Genomic DNA, 24303 nt, shown 5'->3' on the forward strand with positions numbered 1-24303 from the left:
TTCAAATCCCAGGCTTCTTTTGCAATTGTGGTATGCCTACACTACCCTCCTATTTCAAAATAGGAGGGTAGTGTAGACATACCCTTACAAATTATCTACTTTAACAAAGATGCAGAACTGCCAGTCAATTTGCACATCCTTAAGGCTTTTTAATGAAAAGGTGCATATGCGACTGTAGGAAAGAAATGTATTAAAACTGCTCAAAATATTAACTTGTTTTAGACTGATACCAAATATTGCCTGACCTGAAAATTTTTAATGTTGAAAGAAGACAGTTTCTGTATATTCCCTCTCTTAGCAGAAGAATGTTTCACTGAGCTCATATGCAACACCTAGAACAGTCTTGTAATTCACATACAACTGCTTTTGAGTTATAACCAGTATTTACACCTTTTTTTTTTGGTTCCAGCTTGAAATTATAGTAGTAATAAATGACCTACTGAATAGGAACATAAATTATATTGTGCTTAAAAACTAAGTTCTGTTTCAAAGTGTCTGTAGAAAAACACTTTCTAAACAGTATGTTACACTATTTTGTAAAGAATCAGGGCCCTTAAATTGTCTTCAAGTCCAAAGTTATGGCTACTCATGTAATAACTTATATTAGAATAATTTTAATCTTGGAAGATTCTACAATATATGTATCTACTGTCCTCACTAGGACAGGAGAACACAAAACTGAACAAACTTTTTGCTATTTTAGATTGTGAAATCCACTGTAAAACTCAAATTCTCCTAGAAACTTTCTTAAAATGTTCAGATTGGCTAAACCATCATAATTAGAAAAAAAAAGGACCTAGGATGCCTTAGTCTTTAAAATGTTCAAATTAGAAATGGGATATGAAATGAGATGTTTGCTTCTGTTGTTTACAAGCCATTATTGTAAATGCTTTTATAGCTTATCCATTTCCACATTGTTGCATTAAGAAGTTGAAAGTGAGTAGTACTACATCCTATGAGGCAAAACAGGTTTCATAAGAAACTCAATGGCTTGTATATGTCTTTTGTACAAATTAGATTATCTGCTACACTTTTATAAAGAAAATTAGTCATCCCTTATCTCCCAAATACAAAAAAGTTAATATGGCAAAGTCTGCATCCGATCTATTTGCACGCTCAGGAAACTTTCTATGGTTTAAAACCAGTCATCCATCTTGAACTCAAATTAAAAATGAGATGTCTTTTTCTTAAAAAGGGTGGATAGAACTTCATTTGTGTTGTTTCAATTTCCATCAATAAACAGAACTGCATCCTTCTCTCTTCTGCTTGGTATGTTAGTTTACCTCTGTAAGATATATTCCTCCCTCCACTTGCATAAATAGTTCCTAAGATAATGTGGGGAGGAGCACATCCCTTATTTTTAGGTATAATTTGACTAGACAGACTTTTGATTTGAGCTATTACGTTTCTGGGTAACTGCACTACCTTCAAAATCTATCTAGCTCTGTCAGATAATATGGAATTACACAGCACTTTTCTGAATCAGAGAACTCTACAAAGATTGAAATGACCTACACATAGCTTAACCTTGTGCCAACCTGGAATTGTTCCTTCCAGTAAAGCGCGTACATGCTATAAGTTGCCCCAGTATATATCTGTTCCGCATTAAAGTCGCTGACGCTTGTAGGAACCAATGCATTATAAGTCCTCCTGTTCCCTGCTCTTAAGTCATGCAAAAAAACCCAACTCAATTTGCACAAATGGACGTCAGCCATGGGAAAAAGATTCCTTGCTTTAAGTTTCGCTATAAGTCCAAGATTTTTGGAACGTACCTTGGAGCGAGGACAGCCTGTACTTCTATATAAAATTGTAAAACTACTTGAGATGTAAATTTAAAAGTATTTAAACACATCGCTCTTTAAGTTTCTAATTTATGTGAATAAACCTATTATAAGTTTAGTTACTACATTATAATTAAGGTGATATTCCACCTTTGATTTTCTGCAAAACTGCTGCTGCTGTTAGTAGGAGACTTGCTGGCTGGAGAGGAATTCCTAAATGTGTATCTTCTGTACACAGACCAGAATTTAAAATGGCTGCATGAATTTGATACTCTGATCAAATAGTACCCTCATTGTTCTTTAATCAAATTGCCCTAACATATTTTCACTTTAGTTAGAAATGTTCACTATAATCCAACTATTACTCAGATGACCAAAGATCTATTAAATTTGTTCCCAGAAGCAGCCTATGATGACAATCTTAATTTTATGTGGACATGAATTTATTGTTTTGGGAGTCTTATGTCAAGACTTTTGACAACATGAAGAAGAGTTGTGAAAAGCTGTCAGCAGTGAAAGCACATCGACTCTCAGGAAAGGAGAAATTTTATCTACAATAGAATCCTTTTTTAGCAAATTGTCATTTTCTTATCCCTGTGCACAAGCAAAAGTTCATTATAATAGAAGAGGGTCTACACTTTTTTATTTTTTTAAATCCCCATTTCAAAGCGCCTCTCTTCATGAACGTCAGTTACAGGGGTCCAAAAATCAGGAATAATAGAAATAAAACATAAAAAGAAGTTCACAAGGCATAAGGACCAGGAGAACTAGAGGCTGCCAAGTTTAGCTGCAGTAGTGGTAGTTGAGGATTACTGGTGTTTGCTCATTTGCTGAACTCTGGATCTCTTACTATTCTCAAGACATCAGGGTGGAAAAGGGTATGAGAGAGAAAAACGTGACTATGCAGAAACCTTCAATTTTGTTCACTATAGAAGGTATGGATAATCTAGCGTTGGGGAAACAGGTACTAATACATGTCCTTTCTCTTGTTAATTTTTATAACAACCTGAGTTGGGCTGAGAGCGATTCGTTTTTGTTCTCTAATCCTTTCAGACTGCTTTACATTATTTTTTCAGTAAAACTTGTTTATCTACAATATATTTGAGTTTGTCACATGTCTGTGTCTTTCCCCCTGCCAGGGGACATGCATCGCTTCCCTGGCTGTGCCTTCTGGAGCTGCAGTGGCCATGGAAAGGCACTTTTCACCTGGCCCCAATCTGCTGTGGTAAGAGAGGGCTGGGGTAGTCCTCTCTCCCTGGGGAAGCCTGCATAATAAACATTCTACCCCAGAGCAGTAATTTAAATGAAGAAAAACTAAAATTAATTGAGTTAAGGACATGAGTAATGCCAGGTAAATCTTCTTGTACTATATATATATATAAACATGTGTGCGATTTAGATAATCTTTCTTCTTGATCTAATTAGAAAATAGTCACACATTTCAGCCAATTTTAATCAAATTAAGACAATAGGTATTTTAATTTAAAACTGGCTTCCTTTGTTAGTATCCTTTATCTGTGACATTGAGCTAGTTCTATGCTTCTGTAATTCCACTGAAAGAATGTTAGTCCTGATTTACATCAGCATAAATAAGGTTAAAAGCAGGTCAACAAAGTATAAACTCTGGAATGGAACACACTGAAGAAATTCTGAAGATTATGGTTGTATTATTATACCTGGTTTGAGTCTTCCATTCTTAGCTGCAGAGCCTTTCTGAACAAGACTTGTTATTTGGAGATACGGCCCGTTCTGAATTACTATAAGACCTAATCCTTGTTCTCCCATCTTAATATTGGTCTTTAACGTAGCACTCAAAGTATGTTCAGAGATCTTTTCCAGTGCTGGAAACTGCCCTTTGGAAAATGAGAGGGACACTTTAATACTTGAAAATATGACACCGTGATTTTCTTACTTCACGATCACAAGCACTAAATCAGCAAAACAAGCAGGTACTCAAATCCATTACTAATCAGCAAAGCAATTTAAGTCCCACATGCTTAAAGTTCAACATTTGGTCAAGTATTTTTCTGAATAAAGATGGGCTGCCTGAAAACACAATTATGTACAAGTTGTGTATTCCATAAATGATCTAAAAATAAATATTTCTAAAACAGCTTTTCTCAACATACTCAAAAGCCTGTTTCTAAAATTTCACATACTGTGTTGAGCAAAGCAAACAAATATTGCTAACCCTGTATATTCTTTAGATTCATTTTAAATGGTTGCATACATTCAGGGAAGGAAGAGAACAAGGTAAAGAAATAACAGCATAACTAGGCCACCAACTCTTAGAGCTTTCAAGAAAGTTGGAAATTCATATTGAAACAAATCCTGTGTCAATATTTCTGGATAAGATTCATATCCAAATTTCTAGCAGATGGATTTTACACTCTAGTGCTTGAAGGAAGGAAGAAACTGGTGCTTGACAAATGTGTTTCTTTACTCTACATTCTCTATCCATTAAAATGTGTAATATAAACAGTATACACAATAAAGGACAACTCATTCCAACTCAACCCCACCAGCAAATATAATGACCATCATAAAATGAATTCTGCAACCCTCAGCTTGCCTCTGGACGAAAAGCTTGGGAAATGATGAGATTGGAGAAAAAGCATTTTTTAAAAAACATTTCATGCTCTGTTTTAAGAAGATGTAAACTTTGGACTGCTATGGCAGGGTAGCAGAAATACTACTGTTCTTTTAAACTTACACAGCACTTTCTCTCCACTGATTTCAAAGCACTTTACAAAAGTACCATTTTACAGATGATGGCAGACAAAGCACAGAGAGATCATTAAAGGCATAATTTAAAATCCAATGAAGTCCATAGGAGTCTATTCATTGACTTGAAAGCATTTGTGATTAGGTCTGAACAGTATGTCTACTCCTCAGCTGGGAAAGTGTTTCCCAGCCTGGATAGACAGACTTGCACTATCTCTGCTCACTATCTCAGAGCAGAGATAGTGCGAGTCTGTCTAAAATTAATGCGGATGTTGAGGCACAAGCTAGCTGTCCAAGTAGGAGTCTACCAGTACTACTTCCGAGCTCTAGTGGCTAACCTGTGCTGACACCCATGCCACAATGTTCATGCTGCGATTTTAATGTCTCAAACAGAACTAGCTTAAATGTGACACTTTATGTATGGGTTTAAACAAAGACTCTAATTATCTCACCCATTACAAAGAGAGCTTCGCCAATTATCACTCCTAATGTCATTACCTCACAGAAACTAACCTCCCCCCCTCACTCCTACTCTGTTCTAAAATTTGATTTGTCAATTTCACATGCATTCATTTTTTTTAAATTGTATCACTTTGGTATATATGGCTGTGCCGATTTTCTTGCACATATTGATCTGAGGAAGTGGGTCTGGCCTACGAAAGCTCATCACCTAATAAACCATCTTGTTAGTCTTTAAAGTGCTACATAGTTCTATCTTTTGTTAGAACTAGCTTATGTCTGTCTACTCATGCTTGACAAGAAAAAGAGAAGCATAAAATAAGAGAGTGCCTGAGCCAAAGCCCATTGAAATGAATAAAAGGACTTCCCCATTGACTCAGTGGGCTTTGGATCAGGCTTTTTATTCTCAACTCACCTGATATTGGTCCATTTCCATAATCTCCAGGGAAAGTGTCTGGATTTCTTTTTTGTTCTGTAGGGAAAGAGAATTGGAAACTTTACAAATCTTACTCTGCAGTACCACTACATTTTTCATAAAGCTCTACACTAAATTCTGCAGGTTTTCTGAATGACATACTATCCAGCTCTCTTCTCCTGAAGCAACATTCTCTCCTCTGGCCAACTGCTGTGTATCCCACTCCAGTTGTCATGAGAATTCAATATGTATTGAACTACTCCGCTCTCCACTCCTCCAAAAAAAAATGTCTCTGGATGCCAAAGAGAAGTGGAGTGACAAAGATCTAAGAAGTGGACAAGTAATCTGGTCATAGATACCATGGTATCTCCAAATCTTGGAGACCCTTCAAATGCAGAGTTTGGGCTTTTCCTGAAGTTCAGGGGTGGTGGTGGGAAGATGGGAGAAAAGGAAGGGAGACAACAGGATGGAAGGGAATTAAAACTCATTCTGGTTTTATTCTCACCTGCCGATGTATCAGAAGCTTCTGCACCTTCCATGGATCCCAGACTATTAAAAAAATCAAATCAACAAATGCCTCAGGCGTGTCTCTTTGAAAGCAGCTGTCTCTCCATGGTGGCCTGGGAGGGAAGAACACAGCAGCAGGCTTGACAGATCTTTCAAACACCCAGTAACTGTTTAGAATCCTAGAACTGCCAGGTTCTGAGACTTCTACAGTCTTCAACTATGGAAGAACATAAAAGTTTCATAATGCTGTAGACACACATACACACTGGCCAGGATTCAAGCTTTCAATATTCCCTAGATTAGTGACAGATGCAGTGGAGGTTTTAGGTTTGGATAGGTATTTCCTACTGATTGCTATATTGGCTGGATTATTTCAGTCTAGCACAGCAATTTTGCCAATGGCTGCAATTCAAATTCTCTTTCTAAAGCTCCAATCCTGCCTAAGCTCTAATGCACATATGAGCCCGGTGAAGTGTCACTTCTGTACCACATTGTTGAATCCTCACATATTATTAGAGGGGTGGCCGTGTCACTCCGTATCCGCAAAACTATTGAGGAGTCCTGTGGCACCTTAAAGACTAATTGATTTACTTGGGCATAAGCTTACATGGGTAAAAAAGCACTTTGTCAGATGCATGTTGTGAAGTGCTCACATGCTACAATAATGGAGACTGTATAGGTAGACAGACATATAGATTTCCTCTCACATATGAGTAAGTCTGTAGTAAATAAGAGCTCAATCCTCCCCAGCAGACACACTGCCTTCAGTTACATAGTCCTTTTAATGAACAGTGGAGCAAACCAAGCAACAGTGCCTCGGTATTTACATATTTAAGGTGCCTCCGATTCTTTGACTATTGGGTACCAAACTCCACAGCCAAGCAAAAAGGATTATGGGGTGGATTGCCTGCATCTGGGCAGCAAACTCCCCACTGCAGAAGGATGAACTTGTCCCCTCCAACACAAGAGGGAGCCTCCCCGTCCCAAAACGAGAAGCCCCCCCTCAAAACGGGGAGATTTTTCCCCACAAATAAGATCCCTCCCAACAGCCTAAGGGCTTCTCCACCCCGCAAAGTCCGCTTAAAAGAAAGCCCTTCCCCACACTAAAACTCCTCCATTCCCCTGCGCGGAGACACTCCGGCTCCGAGCCCTTCCCCTCCTGTGCTACGCCGAGAGGAGGCCTGGCCAGGCTCCCTACGAGCTGACAGCCCCCCTTAGATAGGCCCCGCCCCAATACCCATTCGAAATGTCTCGCCCCCACCCACGCCTGCCCGCCCCTTGGAGAAGCCCCGCCCCTTGCCCCGCCCATTTAAAAACCCCGCCCACCGCACTATGCGCTCCGCCCCTCCTCCCTGGAGAAAGCTTGTCGAGTCCCACGGGATCCCCGCCTCCTCTCCGTGGAGGCTCCGCCCCCTCGTGAAAGTCCGGTCCCGTCTAGGGAAAATGTGAAGGAGAGTGGGTTTCACTTCCGGAGCACCTTGTTGCGCCCTAGTTCACTTCCGGTGTTGTCGGGGAAGTGGGAGGGGGGGGGTTTCCCATTCTTGGTGCCGCTGCCAGAGACAGGGTGGGAGTTGAGGTCTCATGGAGCCGCAGCTGTGAAGCGCCTCCGGCCCGGGCCCGGTGTGGGAGCCGGGCGGAGGCCGGAGCCGGGAGCCGCCGGAGCCGGAGGAGATGGACAAACTGACCATCATCTCAGGATGCCTCTTTTTGGCCGCCGACATCTTCGCCATCGCGAGCCTGGCGAACCCGGACTGGATCAACACCGGGGAGTCCGCGGGTGAGGGGCTGAGCGGGCCTGGAGCGGACCAACAGCGAGGGGTCAGGGTGCAGCCGCGGGGGTGGCGGGTGGGTCAGAGCTAGACGGGGGAAGCAGCAGGTGAAGGAGGCTGGGGGAGCTGCATCGGCTCCTTACTTGGACTGGAACTGGGAACATGCAGCGGGAGGGGGCGCAGGGGCACTGGGGATGGGCAGTCCCACAGAAACTATGGGTGAGGGGCTGGGAGGCGGGCCCAGCCTCGGTTGACAGCAGGAGCCTTGGGTTCAAGAAGTCGGGGGACAGGGACGAGGTCACAGGGGGCAGTCAAGGTGGAGTGGGGGGGTCTCTTACTTAAATGAGCATGGAGTTCCCAGGTGAAGGAGGGCGGTAGTTCTGAGTACTGGGGACCCTGGCGTAGATCAGTTTTGGGGAGTTTTGAGAGTGAGCGGTGCTTGGGGTGAGGAGTACTGTCGAGTCTGAGCTGAGAGTGTAACAGCTGGTTGGAATGGGATATATTCTGGGGGAAATCTGTTCCTGAAGGGCTGGAGAAACATGGGGCAGTTGAGTCTGGCCAACGCTGGTCTCCATCAATGGGAGTAGTTTTTTGGATTGGGTGAGAAATTCTGTGAGAAGAGGATCTGCAGGTGAGAGATTTTTAGGGCACTGCCTGGCCAATCTGAACTGGATCAATATTGTGGGAAATCTCGGTGTGTAGCCATATTGGATTAAAAATGGTGAGAGATGTGGACAAGAAGCCAGCTTTTTTTGGATCATTGCTGAAATATCTCTTGAGGAGATCTCAAGTGGGATCAATCCTGGGTAGGCCACAATGAGAGAGTGCATAAGGTTCAGCCTAACCAGCCCAGACTGGATCAAGACCAGTTTGTGGAGTCACAGAGAATACTGGCCTAGCTGAATTGGACTGGAGTAATAACAGTAAGTTCACATTGAAAAAACCCTGGGATAAGGGTTGCCGCAATCTGTCAACCCAGTCTGACTGAATCTTATGGAATATTTTGGGCATCTGTTTTCTCCTATGTAGCTGTGCACAAGTATAGAAACTTTTTGAAAAGCCCAATACTACTTGTGTAGAAAAGCAAAATCAACTAAATTGAAACTCTTGCAAGCTAAAGGAACCAATAGGACCATTATTTATTTCCTTACTGGATTTTAGTCACCTTGTACAGTGAATTTACAAGAGTTTATTTATATTTGGTTTAATTTTTGGGTCCCTGCTGCTGTTAGCATTTTTAATGTTGGAAGTGAGCTTTAGATGTCATTTCCTCTCCCCTCTTTTTCTAAATATTCTTTGCATGATGTTTTAAAATCTACTTTTTGGTTTAAACCTATATATTTTGTATTATTTGAGATTGTTCTTTATAAAGGAGGACTCGTGTCTTTTTGTTAATATTGCAATTGCTTTTGTCTATAAGTAAAGTTTTATTTACAATTCATCTTAGCTATTTGAGGGGGCAGAGACCAGCCTGATGAAATGAGTAGGAAGACAATAAAATGTTTTTTCTTTGATCTTGCAGCCAACTGAGCCTAGTGATGCATTCTTGTTAGACTCCAACACCTGAAAATGAGCAAAGCAGTCTAAACTGAGCTCTCACTGACATTTCAATCCCCTGGCTGACCATACAGAAAATGTATAGAATTGTTAAGAACATAAGACTGGCTACACTGGGTCTGACCACTGGTCCATTAAACCTAGTATTCTGCCTTCTAACAGTGGCTGGTGTCATAGCAGTCACAGATTTAGAGAGACACAGAGCATGAGGTTGCATCTCGGATCATCTTGGCTAATGGAGGTGTAAAATCCTGTTTAACTGGAACTGGTTAACTGATTAAGGTGTGGGGTACCCAGGCTTGCTGTGGACAGAGGCTTCTCTGGATGTCAGAGCAGCCAGGGCACACAGAAGTTGCTCCAGATGGCCCAAAGCAGCTGCTGTCCATGGCAGACTCTGGAGGGTTGGAGCAGTTTTGTAAGATCCCTGTGTAGTTTTGTGAGATCCCTTTATAACTCTTTGCAGTCTGTTTTGGACCTAACTATTCTGAATAATTTTGTATTGTCTGCAATAGGGATGTTGATGTGTAAACCACTACACAATTAATCAATAAGCCAGGACTTATTGGTTAATCCTGTCAACTACATGCGTACCTGGTGCTGCTGCCTCTGATAGAGGGGCAGCAGCATGGAGGGTGACAGGGATAGACGGGAGCTGATACTTTTAAGCTGGCTCTCCACATGTGCCGGTCCCCCCCTGCAGAGGCAGCTGGGGGAAGGGAGGGAGGCAGGAGCCAGTGCTTGGGGGGGAGCCTGTGGCTCTTGTACATTTTAAAGGAAGAGGCACAGCAGGGAGCCCAGGCCTGCTGCGGACACAGGCTGCTTTGCAGCAGGTTCCCCCTGACATCTCCCTGCTCCTGCCTCTCATGGGGGGCAGGCAGCTTGCACGGTTTCACTGCTGCACCTCTTCCTTTGAAATGTACACGAGCCACCCGTGGCTTGTGTACATTTCAAAGACAAGTATCAGAGGGGTAGCCGTGTTAGTCTGAATCTGTAAAAGCGACGAGGAGTCCTGTGGCACCTTATAGACTAACTGAAGTGTAGGAGCATAAGCTTTCGTGGGCAAAGTGGGTCTTTGCCCACGAAAGCTTATGCTCCTACACTTCAGTTAGTCTATAAGGTGCCACAGGACTCCTCGTCGCTATTTCAAAGGCAGAGGAACAGTGGGATAGCGAGCACCCCCCTTATTGACTAATATGGTAGTCGATGGAAATTCCATTGACTACTCAACTACCAGATTAATCAAAATTTTACATCCCTACTCAACAGGCTGCTGTTTGTTTCCTACCACCATGGACCAATGTACTCTTAAGCATCCCTTGATCTGAGTAGACCAGAGCCCTATCTTTTTCTTTTCTCTCTGGCAGGCTTCTGTTATCCCTATCAGTGATAACTATCTGTTACCCCTTCGTAGAGATGGTGCCCCAAGGCAAACTGGCCTAGGTCCGTAGAATTAGTACTGACACCCTCCGTGTGCCCATTCTTTGTATTTTGGAGCTAGATCCTCAACAGGGTTGTTCTTTGCTTTCATAGATTTATCAGAATCACAGTGTAGCTTTAGGCAGTCTTCTTTAAGGAAGTTCATGTGTTTTAAAATACATGTGTAACAAACAAAAGTAAAAAGATGGGTTTGTATCTCAAAGAACTCCCAGTATAAAGTGATTCTTGGTGTGTGTAAAACACTGCTGGACCAAATCTGGAAATTAGCAATATATCAGTAATATTACTGTGGCTGCTTTATCTTAACACACCGGTATCTTAAGCTAGAAATGGATGCTGGAACCTGCTCCAGATTAAGACACTGACTAAACTCCTGTTGATCTTAACAGCAGGGTTTGAATCTATATCAGTACACTATCTGTAATAAATTTAAAAGATTTCTTAAGCAAGTAGTTTTTATTCCATATGTTCATTTTTGGTGTATGGTAGGATCAGTGAAGCTGACACTTTTTCTCTTAGGTTATGTCTACACTACACTTCTTTTTCAGAAAAAGGTACGCAAATTGCACTCCACAATTTAGGTACATTTATTTATTTATTTATTTATTTATTTATTTATTTATTTATTTATTGGAAGAGGCTTTTCCGAAATTTGGCCCATCTACACTGGGCCAAATTTCAGAAAAACCTTCTCTTTCAGAAGAGCCCTTCTTCCTCAGGAAATGAGGTTTACAGGGCTTCCGAAAGAGCACAGAAAATGTCAGAAGAACAGACGCGTTCCCTGGATGTGGTGGAGTTTTTCCAGGATACTGCCAGGATCCCAGAAAAACTCCGCACTGTAGACATAGCCTTAGTTTCAGTATTTCGAGACATTCCTGTAGGTAAAGAAATTGGAATGAGATGCATTGGTGAGCTGAAAAATGACTTTTAAATTGCTATGTACAGTAAACTTCCGATAATCCGGCACCTTTAGGACCCAGGAGGTGCCGGATGATCAGATATGCCGGACTATCAGAAGGGGGTGCTATGAGGAGTCTGGAGTGGGGTGGGAGGGGATGCCACCCTAGACCCCTCATAGCCCCCCCTTACGATAGTCCGGCTCTGCCCCAGGCGTCCCTGATTCAGCCGCTGCTAGTCAGTTTCAGCAGCAGCTGAATCGGGGATGCCTGCAATAGAGCAGCTGGGGTGCTGCCGGGTTGGTCCTGCAGCGCAGAGGGGTGGTGCTACGGCACCAATCCGGCAGCACCCCAGCTGCTCTTGGGGACACCTGAGGCAGAGCAGCTGGAGTGCTGCCAGGTTGGTTCCGTAGCACCGCCCCTCGGCGCTGCAGGACCAACCCAGCAGCACCCCAGCTGCTCTATTGCAGGCATCCCCGATTCAGCTGCTGCTGAAACTGACCAGCAGCGGCTGAATCAGGGACGCCTGGGGCAGAGCCGGACTATCGTAAGGGGGGGCTATGAGGGGTCTAGGGTGGCATCCCCTCCCACCCCACTCCAGACTCCTCATAGCACCCCCTTCTGATAGTCCGGCATATCTGATCATCAGTTAATCCTATCGACTACATGCATTTTCCCCACACACCCCATGCTGCCTCTATATCAGACAGCAACGGGGGGAGTGGGGAGCCAGTACTCCGTGTGGACAGAGGCTGCCCACTCCCACCTTGCCGCAGTGCAAGGTGGCAGGGACTTCCTGGGAGTGGGGCCAGGAGCACACTGGCTGCAGGCTCCTTCCCCAGGGACTATCAAATAATTGTGTAATCACTAAATTTTGATGCGGGTTCATGATTATTCAATTAATTGATATCTAGCAACCATACTCTAAGATGCCACAGGACTGGTGGTTGTTTTGAAATGTTAATGTCAGCTTTAGGCCAAAAAACTTTAGCAGAATTGTTTGGTTCCAGTATATAGAGCAGAATATAATTGACTTATACTGATCACTAATTTAATGGGGATGTCAAAATTTAAAACTGCTTCATTTTGAAGAATCACTTCTAATTAGCAATGTTAAGTAACAGTTAATTAGTTAATCGAGTAATTGATGGAATTTCCATTGACTACTTCTGTAGTCGATAAGGGGTGGGGTGCTCGCAACTCCCACTGTGGCTCTGTAGTTTAAATGTACATTTAAAATGCAGCGCTGCGGTGGGGTTAGTTCCCAGGAGTGGTGCGAGCTGGGACTAAGTCTAGGCTCATGCTGGCTCCAGGACCTCTGCAACTCTGCCCCCCACAACATGGAGACAGTGCTGGGGGGAACCGGATTTTAAGCTGGCACCTCTTTTCCCCCCCCCCATCACTGGTGCCTGCTTCTCCCCCCTTGCTGCTTCTGACACAGGCAGCAAGGTGAGGAGAGGGTGGAGAGTAGCAAGTAGTCAAGTAGTGACTCCACTACTCAATAAACCTAAGCTTATCGGGTAGTCGACTACTCAAGTTGTTGCTTACATCTCTACTTCTAAAACAAACATTAATGTAAAAACAAGTTCAGTGGCACATTAAAGACTTAACAGTTTTATTGTTTTGGCTAAAACAGACTAACAAGCATATAAATGTAAGTGGATGTGATGCATGTTTTAATGTAGGACTACATTGTGTGGCATTATTGTTGAATAGTATATTAAATTTTACCTTGGATCTATGATATGTAATTGTTTGCATAAGTCACCATGATATTTATTTTTCATCTAAATAAAATATATTTAGTGGTAGTAATGACAATAAGTTGTGAATCTACATCATGATACTTACCCTAGTGAATAAGCTATTGATAGTTAAGTATGCCTACACAGCCACATTATTTTGAAATAACTTAGTCCATGTCCACACAGCTGCCAGTTACTTTGACGTAATGTCAAAATACTGTCAAGCTGGAGGACTTCTTCCTCCAACTCCTGTAACCCTCATTGTACGAGGAGTAAGGGGAGTCGGAGGAAGAGTGCTGTATTTCAGAAAAAGTGCTGTGTAGACACTCCCAATTTTGAAATAAATTATTTCGAAATAAGCTACGCAATTGATGAAGCTCAATTTGCATAGCTTAATTTCGAGTAAAGCCCTGCTGTGTAGACGCACCCTAAGGCCCCTATGAGACAAATTTTGCAAAGCACTTTCTATGAAGTTTTGTTTCATGCATTACAATAATATAGAACTTTGCCATTCAGGGGAAACTGGTTTAAGAGCAATTACTGTGCTGTGTGCTTAGCACAGCTATTATATTCTCTTCCTTCTTGCATTTGTGGATTTTGCACTATCCAAGACCAGACTCCAAAGTGGTGGTGGTATGTTTGTGTCCACAATGTACTTGGCATGGTAGAAAACATATACTGACTCTGCCTTAAAGAACTGATATTCTAATAGGGCATATCGGATATGATTGGAAACCATGGACAAAGAATAACTTAAAGATAATTTGTAATAAATATTTATTTTAGGCCATATCTTGTGGGGATTATAATGTGAGAAGTTGTCTGTCCTCTAAATGACATGCTTGCATGGAGGAGAGGTGGTGAATACACAAGGAGGAATGGAGAAAATAATGGGGAGAACAGGAGCTCATGCAGGGTCAAGTATATCTCTAGACTATCCCTGACAAATGTTTGTCTAGCATATTCCTAAAAATCTATAATGATGGGGATGCCACAGCCCCTCTTGGAAGTTATTCCAGTACTTAACTATCCTTATAGTTAATGAATCTAAATCTCTCTTGTGCAAATTAAGCTAGTTACTACTTGTGCTACTGTCAGTGGACACAGAACAGTTGATCACTGTCCTCTGTATAACATACTAGATAGAAGAAGAATTAACTCAAATAATTGTTTTTCTTCATTTAAATCATTACTCTAGGGTGTGGCTGGGGATGAGGGGTTCAGTATGCCGGCTACCCCAAAGAGAGGATTACTACCTCTCCCTCACCATAGCATGTTGGGGCCAGGTGAGAAGCACCTCTCCATGGCCACTGTAGCTCCAGTGAGCATGGCCAGGAGAGGTGTCCATCTCTTCCTTTTAGGTCAGGTCCAGATTGGCCTGCCCCACCGTGCTCTCCAGCTAGAGTGAGGAATGCAGCAAACTGTACACTTTCCACTTGCTCCCTGACAAAGGGGAATAGCCACCAGTGTTCCCATACAAATGGAGGGGGGGGGGTTCAGTTTCCCCCTGCCCCCCAATGCTGCCTAGAGTGTAGGAGGCTTGCAGCTTGGGCAGTCCTAGATGTGGGAGAGGGTACCCCCTAGCCAGCCGCTTTCATCTGCCTGGTGATTCTGTCTCTTCTTCTGTATGGTATTATGAGAAGCAATCCTATTCCAGGTACATCCAATTTTCCTGGCATAACCAAACCCTTACCTTGCTTTAAGTTATGATAAGAGGAAGCTGCATACTAAGTTTGGTGATCCTTACCATTTAGGAGGAGTTCTTGAACAGATGGACAAACTCTCTCAAATATTCAGTATATTTGAAGATTATCAGCTCTCCCCCTCACTCCTAGTCTTTTCTAAAGACTGAACATGTCCCGTACATAGTGTTATGAAAACTGATGAAAAGCCAAACTGTGATTAGATGATTGTTACAGTAGATAAAAGTGCTTGCTTTTGAAGGGTGTTAAAGAGAATGAATTTAATGTGGTAAAGGAATAAAGCACGCTTCCATCTTCTGCACTCTGTGTTTGTATCACACTTACAAGTAATAGCCTGTAAAAGGTTTCAGTGAAGTTCCCAGTCTAAGCACATCTACTATAGTTAAATTCTGTTACATATCATCTCTCTGCATATTAAAAAAACCCTTTTCTTGTGGGATAAGAGTGACATTATCGCATCACTCTGTGTCCCGCCTGCCTCCTCGCTCTTCCACACTCCCCCATCTCCTAGCTTGAGCCCTCTGATAGAGGCAGCAAGAGGAGGGGGAAGTGACTAGTTGAGCCATTACTCAACTACCTGATAAGCACATGCTGCCTCCTACAGGCAGGTCCATGGAGCCGGCATGCGTGGGGAGCCTGCTTGAAAACCAGCTCCCCACATGTATTGGCTCCCCCTGCCCCTTTTACACTCTATCAGAGGCAGCAGAGTGGGGATTGGGGAGGAGCAGGCAGATCTGGAGCTCATGGGGAACTGGCTATCAAGCAGGCTCCTTGCACATGTCGGCTCCCAGAGGCAGCAGGGCGGAGGGTGGGGGGGGGGAGTGCATGTAATTGACAAGATTAACCGATTAGCCCAGGTTAATCGTGTAGTAGTCTATACGTTAACATCTCTACTCCATTAAAGAGCAAACAGGAAAGGATTATCAGAGCTCTCATATATCCTCTAGCTATGCCAAATAACTAGGCTGAGACAGGTATTTATCTTCAAGAGAGTCTAAGAGTCCTATCTGCCCAAACACCAAAAATTCAAACAAGCACAAAATTTCATTATTTCCATTACATCTTTGCATTACTACTATAATGATTATTACTGCAGTATCCTAAAGCAATGTTTTTTAATGAAGTACCCCTTTTAAAAAAAAAAAAAGTACCCACAGTACCTTCAGTTTTCAGACCCACACCATTTTTTCTATTATTGCAACACATTTGTTAAAACAATTTAATCGTAGCCGGGTGGGCGATTAAATTTTTGGGTGTAAAAAGTACAAAAATAATAAAGCGCTGTAAACTTAAAACAAAAATTCAGTTTTCTCCAAATTTCAGTTGTGTTGGTGTACCCCCCCAGACTTCTCTGAGGAGCACCTAAGGGTACTCCTACCTCTGATTGAGAAACACTGTCTGAAAGCGAGGCAGACTGTATGGGAGTTTTATAGTCACTTGAAAGTCATTTTTAAAAACACGCGAAGGGGCTGTGCCCCCTACTCGCTGTGCTTACCAATCCACCTCTTGTGGGGGGTAGGCAATCCCAGCCCTCCCCCTCCCCATCTGGCCACTGGGGAGCTCCACCAGCCCGGGCCCCTTCTTCCTGTTCCTCCCCTTCCTCCTCCCCCCACCAGCCTGGGCCCTTTCTCTCCCCTCTCCTCAACCCTAACTCCTCCCTTTCCTGTCCACAGCATGCACCATGCTCAGCTCTAACCCCAGCAGCCAGGGAGATACAGGGTTGCTTGCCTGCATCGTGTGGGGCGCAGTGAGGTGCAGGTAGTGCTGTGCGCACACAGCGCTCTGGACCACTGCAGCCTGCTGAGGTGGGGAAAGCAGCAGTGCGGGGAGCTGCTGTCCCAACCTTTCCCCCACGCGGTCCTACCTGCGCTGCTCACTGCCCCATCCTTGCCCAGAGAGCCCAGGGCCCGCTGGAAGCGGAACAGATGGAGTAGACAGGTCGGTGCAGTTAGTGTTTCTCAACCAGTGGTACGAGGACCTTTAGGGGTACTCGAGAGAAGTCTGGGGGGATACATCGACACACTGAAATTTGGAGAAAGTGAACTTTTGTTTTAGGTTTTCCAGTGTTTCATTATTTTTGTACTTTTTACACCCAAAAATTTCTTCACCTGCCTGGCTACAATTAAGTGTTGTAACGGTAGGAAAAAAAAAAAGTGGTGTGTCTGGAAACTTTAGGTACTGGTAGTACTTATAATTTTTTTAAGGGGTACTTTATAAAAAAAAAAAAAGGTTGAGAATCACTGGGTGTGGTGGTTCCCCAAGGAGGTTTGGAGGTGCTCTGGCAGCTGTGGTAAGTGCAGCCGCTGGGGAGGGATGAGTCTCTGCTGGTGAGCCAGACTAGGGGCGGTTGGGCACTGTGCTTCGGCGCCTCAGGAGCCTGGTGGCGCGGGAACCCCTAGAGTCCACTGCTGGCACATAAGCCTGGCTGGGAGCCCTGCTCCCAGCGCCTGTCCCCGGGCTGCTGTCCCAAACACTGTACCTCCCGCCCCCACCCTTGGGTTGTCGTGGCTGCGATGTGGGGACTTCCGACTACTGTGCCATGTTTCTTGGTGTTGAAAGCCCTGTGCTGCGGGGGTTGAGGAAGGAGAGTAGGGGCTTAGTTTAAAATAGCAATTCCAAGTGGCAAGGGGAAGCCATGTACATTTCAAAGGCAGAGGTGCAGCGGGATAGTGAGTGTCCCCCTTATCGACTAATCGATTAGTTGATGGAAATTCCATTGACTACTTGATTAGCTGATTAATTGAAATTTTACATCCATACTCAACAGGCTGCTGTTTGTTTCCTACCACCATAGACCCATGTACTCTTAAGCATCCCTTGATCTGAGTAGACTAGAACCTTGTCTTTTCCTTTTGTCTCTCTGACAGGCTTCTTAGATACAAACTGTCAGTTACCCTTTCATGAAGATGGTGCCCCAAGGCCAGCTGGCTTAGGGCTGTAGGACTCGTGCTGACTCTTTTTTCCTGTGCCCAGTCTTTGTGTTTTGGAGCTAGATCCTCAAAGAACGATTGTCTTTGCGTTCATAGGATTATTAGAATAATTTATTAGACATTTTAAAAACAGAGGCAAAGCAGTGGGGACAGGGTGCGAGCTGGGAATCAGCTGATTCCCAGCTCGCACCTGGTCCCCCGCTACACCTCTGCCTTTAAAATGTACTAAGAGCCTAACAGCTCTTAATACATTTCAAACACAGAGCCACAGTGGGATTAGCTCCCAGACCGGCTCTGCTGGAGCTCTGCAGTCGTCGTCCCCCCCCCCTTAACTACTCAATTAGCTCATTACCTGCAATTTAAAAAAATTATGGTCAGATATAGGGATGTTATTGAGCACAGATCTGGCAGCCAGTTACTTCAATTGTTACCTCAGCATTATTTTTAAAGTGCTATTGTTTGCTTGCTTTACCTTTCTTTTTGGGGCAAAATTGTAATGAAAACTCCATGAAGGATCGATGCTCTTCTCCCAACTGTTTTCAATTGCTTTTTTAATTTGTATCTAGTCCTTGCTTCTTCCTTCAATATTCTGCTTACTCACAAACAATAACATTTCCAGAAGCAGAAAGCCCCTGTCAATTAGGTAGTTTTTGAAAATTTTAATTCAGTGACAACCTAGTTAAAATTGAGTTACCTTCAATATCTGGAAAACTGTCTTCTCTTTCAATTCCTACTCTCCTCAAAATAAACTGAATTCTGATCTACTTTATGTGTATGTCTCACATGGTAGAAAACATATTTTGCTAACTTTTAACTTTGTGGTTCTATTGGTCCTGTGCTGTTTGCCAGTTAAATAAATGGCTTTTTCCCTTTAGCAGAATCTAGCTCCTATTGACACAATATGGTTAGGATTAGAATCTAATACTAATATGAGATGTATAGTTATTAAAAGAAAAACTTTTACCTAATATGCATCATACAGCTAGGATGCCCTGCTGTCAGTAATGTGGAAAATAGAATGCTTTTAATGACTTCGGCCTCTTAAAATGCTTGTGCTGTCCTTATCCAGTCAGTGCTCACATATGAATAGTATTACGTAAACGTCATTTGTATTTTTGCCAAAGTAAAGAAGATCAGTAGGTCAGACTTCTAAGCATGACCTACTTTTTCTTAGGTGCAACATAACTGCTCTAGTTTTCTTTACAACTTTTTCTTTTCTGATCTTGGAGCACAGCGATGGGGACCCACTTTTATCTTGTCTGATGTTAAATAGGATTTGCCATAACATGTGGGATCATTTGTCCATTGAGTCCTGATATTCTTTTCTGGCAGCAGATGATGTCTTGATACTTCAGAAATGGTGACCTGAGTGATTTATGGAATAGAAAACACAAAATGGAATAGAGGTTAGAAGCTCTTATCTGAATTAGTGCCAAATTCAAATGTACTTGGGGTACTAGAGATCAAACATACCACTGAAGGAATTTCTGTATTTTCTTGAGAAACTTCTTTTCATTCTCATTCTGTATGCCTCCTTCCCAAGAGTGGGAGATCTGTAAGATGGCCAAGCAGAGGAGTCAGGAATATAATTGCCTTTAGAAGAAGGCATATGAATTGGACAGGCAAAGATTTCCCTGATGTATAAGAAAGAGTTAGGCAAGTATTTAAGAAACAGAAAAGTAGTGTACAATTTCTGTGTGAAAGAAAAGAGGTCTAGATAAACTTCCTGGCTTCTCTTTGCTCTGAATCTTTTCTTGATGACAGCCTCTTAATGTATGATTTATATTTTAAATATTAGTCCAATAGAATAGTGCTCACTTCAGGGCTTGAACTTCAGTGCAAACCTCTTTTCCTGCAGATGTGTTATGCTACATTAGCAATGTTGGGCTTTCCTAGTGCTCGGCATTTCAAATAGCTTTAGTTAATAATAGTAACATTAGTCACTGATAGCCACAAGTTATGACTGTCGATGTTCATTTGTAGTAAATACAAGCAGTCTAGTTTTGTGGTGCATATCATTATGTTGAGTCCCTACTTCTCTTCTCCTTTTGTTTCACAGTTCTTTTCTTCCAGTGTTTCCCTTTCCTTCTCAATCAGTCTTCTCCCTTATCAAGCTTTCTGCCCTTGTTTACCCACCATGCAGTGCTGCTCCACCTGTTGTTGCTGAACAATCCCTGATCCCATTGGCGTGGCACACAGCACTTTTCTCTTGTAGATGCTATGAGGAGTATTGTGTGGTTCTGTGGGGTGGGCGAAAAGAGAGCCATCAAGTAGCCAGCACTGAGCCTGCAGTTCTGAGACAGAGGCAGGCATCCTCTTTCCCAAGTGCTCAATTGCAAAGAGGCTTGGAATCCTGCATTTTGAATGTCAGTGTTGGTACCAGTAACTCGCTGGTTTGCTCTGTCTGAACTATCTGTGGATTGCCATCTGATTGATAGCTGCATAGTGATATCTGTGAAATGAATTGGTGGTGTCTGTTTCCTTTTTAGTAGAAAATATCCACATCATCAACAGTTTGCCTCCAGTTGACACTCATTGGTAGTATCTAGAGCAGGAGTGGGCAAAATACAGCCCACAGGCCAGATCAGGCTGTGGGAGCCTCAGCCAGGCTCCCTGCCTCTCCCACCCCTGCATGCTTCTTAAAGCAGCTCCCTGAACACTGCAAGTCTGTGGGAAAGGCTGCCCTTGCCCCCAGCACAATCTTGCAGCTCCTATTGGCTGGTTTCCAGTCAGTGAGAGCTGCCTGTTTGCAGGATAGGCAGCACACAAAGTACTCCTTATCTCCGGGCTTGCAGTGTTTACAGCCGCACATGGCTCCCCAGCAGCCAATTTAGAGAAATGGAAGGCAGGGATTCTGAATGAAGAGCCTGCTGGCTGGCAGCTGCCCAGGTGATTGTCTCCCTGCCACAGCCTGCTGCTGGCTGGCACCCCAGCTCCTCCTTTCCCCCAACCCACTGCCCCCTCCTACACTGCTATCCCATCTCAGACCTTGCACCCCTGCACCAGGTCACAACCCTTCCTTCAACCAAACTCCCTCCCACATCTTCTCCTGCACTCCAACCCCTTACCCCAAGCACCCTTCTGCACCTAACTTCCATCACAGACCCTGCACCTCCTCCATTATATTAATGGAAGAGCATGGCCCTTAATCACTTACCAAATTCTTGAAGTGCCCGCCTCCCCCACCCCCATCAATTATTGCCCACCCCTGATCTAGAGAGTGTAACCTGAACATGTCTTCAGGCCATGGTGACATATGTGGGCAGATCATCGTGGTTCAACTAGAAATACTAACCTGTGCAGTTAGTACTGTGATGATACTGAGAAAATTTGTAATACAAGACACTCTTAAAAGAGAAGGGACTGAGAAGTAGAAGTTCTGTTGACTTTCACTGGCAAGTTTTGGTTTCCTCCAGAAAATAACCATCATTTCTTATATGCTACCTGTAAGTGCCTGCTGTTCTCAAATGAACCATAATGGCTTCCCAAAGCAGAGGGTTATACAGTAAACTAATTGAAAGTTATAGTGTAGCCAGAACAAGGAACATGCAGGTCCACAAAATATTAATACCATATGTCTTTAGTCTTCTTTTGACTAAAATGAAAAGAAAAGCCACAAAAGGAAATGCTGCTTTTTAAAAACAGAACCATTTCCAAGTCCATTGAATTACACTGGTTACCTTCCTTTGAAATATGACTTGGTGAAATTTCCTCTTTTTGCATTTTTTTTTACCTCTCCCCTTATTTAGTTTTGATAAGAAAGGTGGTCTCTTCACTCAAAAATAGGGATGTAAAATCCCATTTAATTATTTAACCTGTTAAATATTATGTTTAACTGGTTAATTGCTTAAACAGGGGGCAGGTGGGCAGTAAGGCTGTGTTAACCACTAACATCTCTACCCAGGCCCCATTTTCACTCTGAAATAGGACTGAGTTTCTGAAATGGGTTAATAGGGTGAAACTCTTTGGACACTCTTACAATATAAAATTGACAACTTTTAAGCATGAGTCTCCCTGTGCAGATAGGATCAAACTCTATTACAGTCAGGTTGAAATTAGGGATGTGAAAGGTTAACCGGTAAGCATCACCCTTAGTGGGTGATACTTATGGGTTCTGCCTGCCCCCCTTTGATGATCAATACGTTTGACCAGTTAACCAATTAAATGGGATAGGGATGTAAGCGACTAGTTGACTATCTGATAAACATAAGCTTATTGACTAGTGACTCGACTAGTCACTTCCCCCCCCCCCCCCCCCCCACCACTTTGCTGCCTCTATCAGGCTGAAGCGGCCGCAGGGAGCATGGGGCCAGTGGGGGACTGCTTGAGTCCCCCACTTGCTCCCTGCAGTGTTCCTGTTTTTGAAATGTACAAGAGCCCCGGACCCTCCGGGGCTCTTGTACATTTCAAAGGCTGAAGTTGCAGTCCCCCTCTGCTCTTACTACATTTAAAAGGCTGAGGCCTTACTCCCCCTTATTGACTAATCAAGTAGTAGATGGAAATTCCATTGACTGCTCAATTAGCTGATTAATCAAAATTTAACATCCCTAAAATGGGATTTTACATCCCTAGTTGAAATCATGATTTAAACTTGGTAAAGTCCATGTTTAGCTGTTCCTGGAAGGTCATTTTCAGAATGTGTATAAGCTTTTTCTAAAAAGCCTACATTCTTCCTTCCACTTGTTTTGCTTGTGGGAGGGAGAAGGAGGAGAGAGACAGTTTCCCTTAGAGGCAGCATCTGTTGGTAGGCTTCTGAAAGCAAGGACTTACACGGGAGAAAAAGATAACAAAATATTCTCTGCAACTACTCACCCTTAAATTTGCTCCCTTACTTGCTCCCCTCTTTTGTCTTGAAGGCTCAAATTTGTGGGCCTAGATGTGATGATTACTGCTGCAGTACAGTGAACTAGTTGCAAAACATCTGACATTTTAAATTTGTATGGGAAACTTTGAACAACTTGAAAGGGTGCTGGTTTTAGTATATAAATCAAGTAGGTTAATTATATTTGTATATTGTCTGTCCTTAGGGTGAGATACAGATAGTAATATTAATGGGAATTTGGTATGTGTCCAAGCATGAATATTTCTCCCTCGTGTTATTGTTTAACATTTTGTAAAATAGACTGACAGCCAGCATTGAACTACTTCAACATGTATTATTAATTGCTATAGACAGGTTGTATGTATTATTAATTGCTATAGACAGGTTGTATGCAATCTTGGAAGCTGTTCATTCTTTTTTTTTTTTTTTTTTTTTTTTTATTGCTATTGGCTGTATTCAATTTGAACTCTTAACTAAGGATTAAGGATGTTGGAAGGTAGCTGTTTAAATGGGTAATCAATAAGCACAAGATTATCAGTTACCCAAACAGTTACACACGGTTCCCGTCCCACTCCTTGGAGCTGACTGCCACTCTTCACTGCTGCCTCTGGTACAGAGCAATTGTTTTGGGCAGTCAGCAAACTCAAGGCAAATATTACTGTACCAAAGATTCTAGACACCCTTTTATTATAGCAAGTTTATAATGTCTAAATAAACCACCAGAATTATTCAACTTTTTAGAGATCCTGATTACTGACATTCCAAATAATGCCATGCTATAAATTAGGAAAGATTGCTTTTAGCATGAGCTGATTTCTCGGCTTTGGTATCTAAGAGTACAAAAGAATCTTTGTTGTGTTCTTAGAATATCTATTCTGTGTTGTTGCCTGAGGACATCTTTCTTAACATGGTAGTTCATCTTGTCTAAAAATATATACATTAAATAAATACCAATATCTATGTGGCTCTAGAAAGTGAGAACATTGGAACTGGAAGATAGATTAGCCTTAACTGCATCATCTTACTATATATTTAAAAAAATGTGCGTCTCTCTGTCTGTATGTCTGTGAGTCTGTTTGTTTAAGAACTCGTAAACCGTAAGAGCTAAGATCCTCCCTCCCCCCCAAAGTTGGTATGCAGCTTCCTCTTATCCTAACTTAAAGCAAAGTCAGGGTTTGGTTGTGCCAGGAAAATGGAGTGTGTCTAGAATCCGATTATTTTCCATAACACAGAAAGAGAGGGGTCTGAGAGCAGGGACAGTTATGCTTCATGACCACGGGGGTGACCACAGGGGAGCAACTGCACCTCTGAGAGAGTGGCCAGCTGGGGCCAAAGCCAGATTAATATAGGAGCTTTAGGGCCTGCAGCCCAGAGCCTTGGGCTAAGGGGGGGCCAACCAAAGTTCAGGCTGGCTGCCTGCATGTCATGTCCCACTCTTGAAGCAATTGGCTGCTGGCACCTCTCTGTGCACAGCTGCGGGGAAAGAGGGAGGAGAGCAGCGTGTGATCTTTGGCAGTGCACAGAGACAAGAGCCACCCCCTGCATCTCAGTGGATGCT

At 43.0% G+C, this 24303-nt stretch overlaps 2 protein-coding genes across 10 annotated transcripts in view; one reads left to right on the forward strand and one right to left on the reverse strand.

Annotated features, from left to right (window-relative positions):
* Nucleotides 1–7346, reverse strand: part of PDZD9 (PDZ domain containing 9) — a 17833-nt gene extending 10487 nt beyond the window's left edge. For 2 of the 6 annotated variants that reach the window (XR_012896158.1, XM_075899458.1), the window contains exons 1-3: nt 5885–6973; nt 5380–5436; nt 3458–3634 (exon numbers count right to left, since the gene is read on the reverse strand). Coding sequence is in view for 5 of the 6 variants with exons in the window: in XM_075899458.1 (XP_075755573.1) it covers nt 3458–3634; nt 5380–5436; nt 5885–5918 (268 nt within the window). In the remaining variant the exon portion in view is untranslated. The other 4 variants (XM_075899459.1, XM_075899461.1, XM_075899460.1 and 1 more) reach the window with 4 other exon arrangements.
* MOSMO (modulator of smoothened) overlaps nt 7274–24303 on the forward strand; it is a 52554-nt gene continuing 35524 nt past the window's right edge. The window contains exon 1 of one of the 4 annotated variants that reach the window (XM_075899447.1): nt 7274–7663. In XM_075899447.1, the coding sequence (XP_075755562.1) occupies nt 7558–7663 (106 nt within the window). In that variant the 5' untranslated portion in view covers nt 7274–7557. The remainder of the gene's footprint in view (nt 7664–24303) is intronic. The other 3 variants (XM_075899448.1, XM_006123818.4, XM_075899449.1) reach the window with 3 other exon arrangements.

Source organism: Pelodiscus sinensis, chromosome 16 (genome assembly GCF_049634645.1).
Source record: "Pelodiscus sinensis isolate JC-2024 chromosome 16, ASM4963464v1, whole genome shotgun sequence".
NCBI classification, from domain to species: Eukaryota; Metazoa; Chordata; order Testudines; family Trionychidae; genus Pelodiscus; species Pelodiscus sinensis.